Source organism: Chanos chanos, chromosome 13, assembly GCF_902362185.1.
Source record: "Chanos chanos chromosome 13, fChaCha1.1, whole genome shotgun sequence".
In the NCBI taxonomy this organism is placed as follows: Eukaryota; Metazoa; Chordata; class Actinopteri; order Gonorynchiformes; family Chanidae; genus Chanos; species Chanos chanos.
Genome location: NC_044507.1, coordinates 8,927,662 through 8,929,070, shown reverse-complemented (window position 1 = coordinate 8,929,070; position 1,409 = coordinate 8,927,662). Strand labels below are relative to the sequence as shown.

The following is a 1,409-nucleotide window of genomic DNA, read 5'->3' as shown; positions in this document are numbered from 1 at the left end:
GTTCATAGCGCTTTAACTCATCATGGTATAAGCCAGTTATTCTCAACTCCAGTCCTGAAGGCCAACTGTCCTGCACGTCATTGATTCCGCTGACCAGTTAATCATCAAGCACTTGATTGGTTCAATTAACTGTGATAATGAAGAATTAAAACAAAGACTTGCAGGACAGTGGGCTCCCAGGACTGGAGATGAGAATCACTGGTATATAAGCTACCTTTTGTATAAAATATACAATCACCACAAGGGAAGAAGCTAATTTGGTAGACAGCTAAAAGAACCTGTAAACTGTAAAATACAAATTTTCGTAGGTTTAGCGAAGAGCAAAATTATCAAGTGGAACTATTAAAATAACGGATCGTTACAGAATGCGAGCTAACAGCCAGTTTGTTAAGAGTATCCATTTCTGGGAGATGATTGCCTCCATAAGGTGCAACTAAGCCTATGCCATAAAGTGTGGTTATATGAATGATCATTTTAGTGAGGGTAATAAAGGAGCAGAACTTCCTTTGCTGTTTCCCGTGCCAACCATCCGCCCACATTATCCCAGTGAATTAGTCTACACCGACAACTGTTGATACATTCCGAAAGATAATGACGTCAGTGGGACGGGCGACGGAGTCTCCATAAAATGAGCGCTCAAACTGCTTCATTCATAACTTCGCACTGGATTCTTACGCGGACACGAGGGAGCTCCGTTGCCGGGGACTTCGCCGGAAAGTCTTCACACTGTTCGGAACTTTGTTTCAACGTTCTCTCTGTTGTACCAAGAACACTAGTTCTAACATTAGCACCATGAAAATGTCGGCGTCTGACACATCCCAGGTTCTGAAGGAGGGTGAGCTCGAGAAGAGAAGCGACAATCTCCTCCAGTTTTGGAAGAGGAAGACATGTGTGCTCACCACTGACAGCCTGAATATCTACGCCGACAATCAGAAGAAGACAAAGAGCAAAGAGCTCAAACTACAGTCCATCAAAAAGGTCGACTGTGTTGAGCGCACTGGCAAATTTGTCTATTTCACCATTGTTACCACGGACAATAAGGAGATTGACTTCAGATGCTCGGGGGAGGACAACTGTTGGAATGCAGTCATTACAATGGCTTTGATTGACTTTCAGAACAGAAAAGCCATTCAGGACTTTAAATCACGACAGGACGTAGAAAACACGTCCCTCGGACAGCAGGAGAGGCGAATGGCTAGAGCACCCTGAGAACTGACACGCCGTTCAGTATACACATGGTGAGCGCTTATGCCATAAGAGTAAAGACTGTAACATAACGAAACCTACTCTACGCTACAAAATTAAAATATGATACCGAACCTAAATGAGATTTCCCATCTTTCTCTGGACTTTCAGTGTCCATATTCTAGCCTGTTTCTGAACGTCATATTTCTCATTTTTTGGAAATG

The 1,409-nt window shown here is 43.2% G+C and overlaps 1 protein-coding gene across 1 annotated transcript; it reads left to right on the top strand.

Annotated features, from left to right (window-relative positions):
* The first annotated feature begins 792 nt into the window (after positions 1–792).
* Positions 793–1,209, top strand: phlda2 (pleckstrin homology-like domain, family A, member 2). The gene has a single exon (XM_030790979.1). It carries the CDS (start codon positions 793–795, stop codon positions 1,207–1,209), a length of 417 nt encoding a protein of 138 aa, XP_030646839.1.
* The last annotated feature ends 200 nt before the right edge of the window (positions 1,210–1,409 follow it).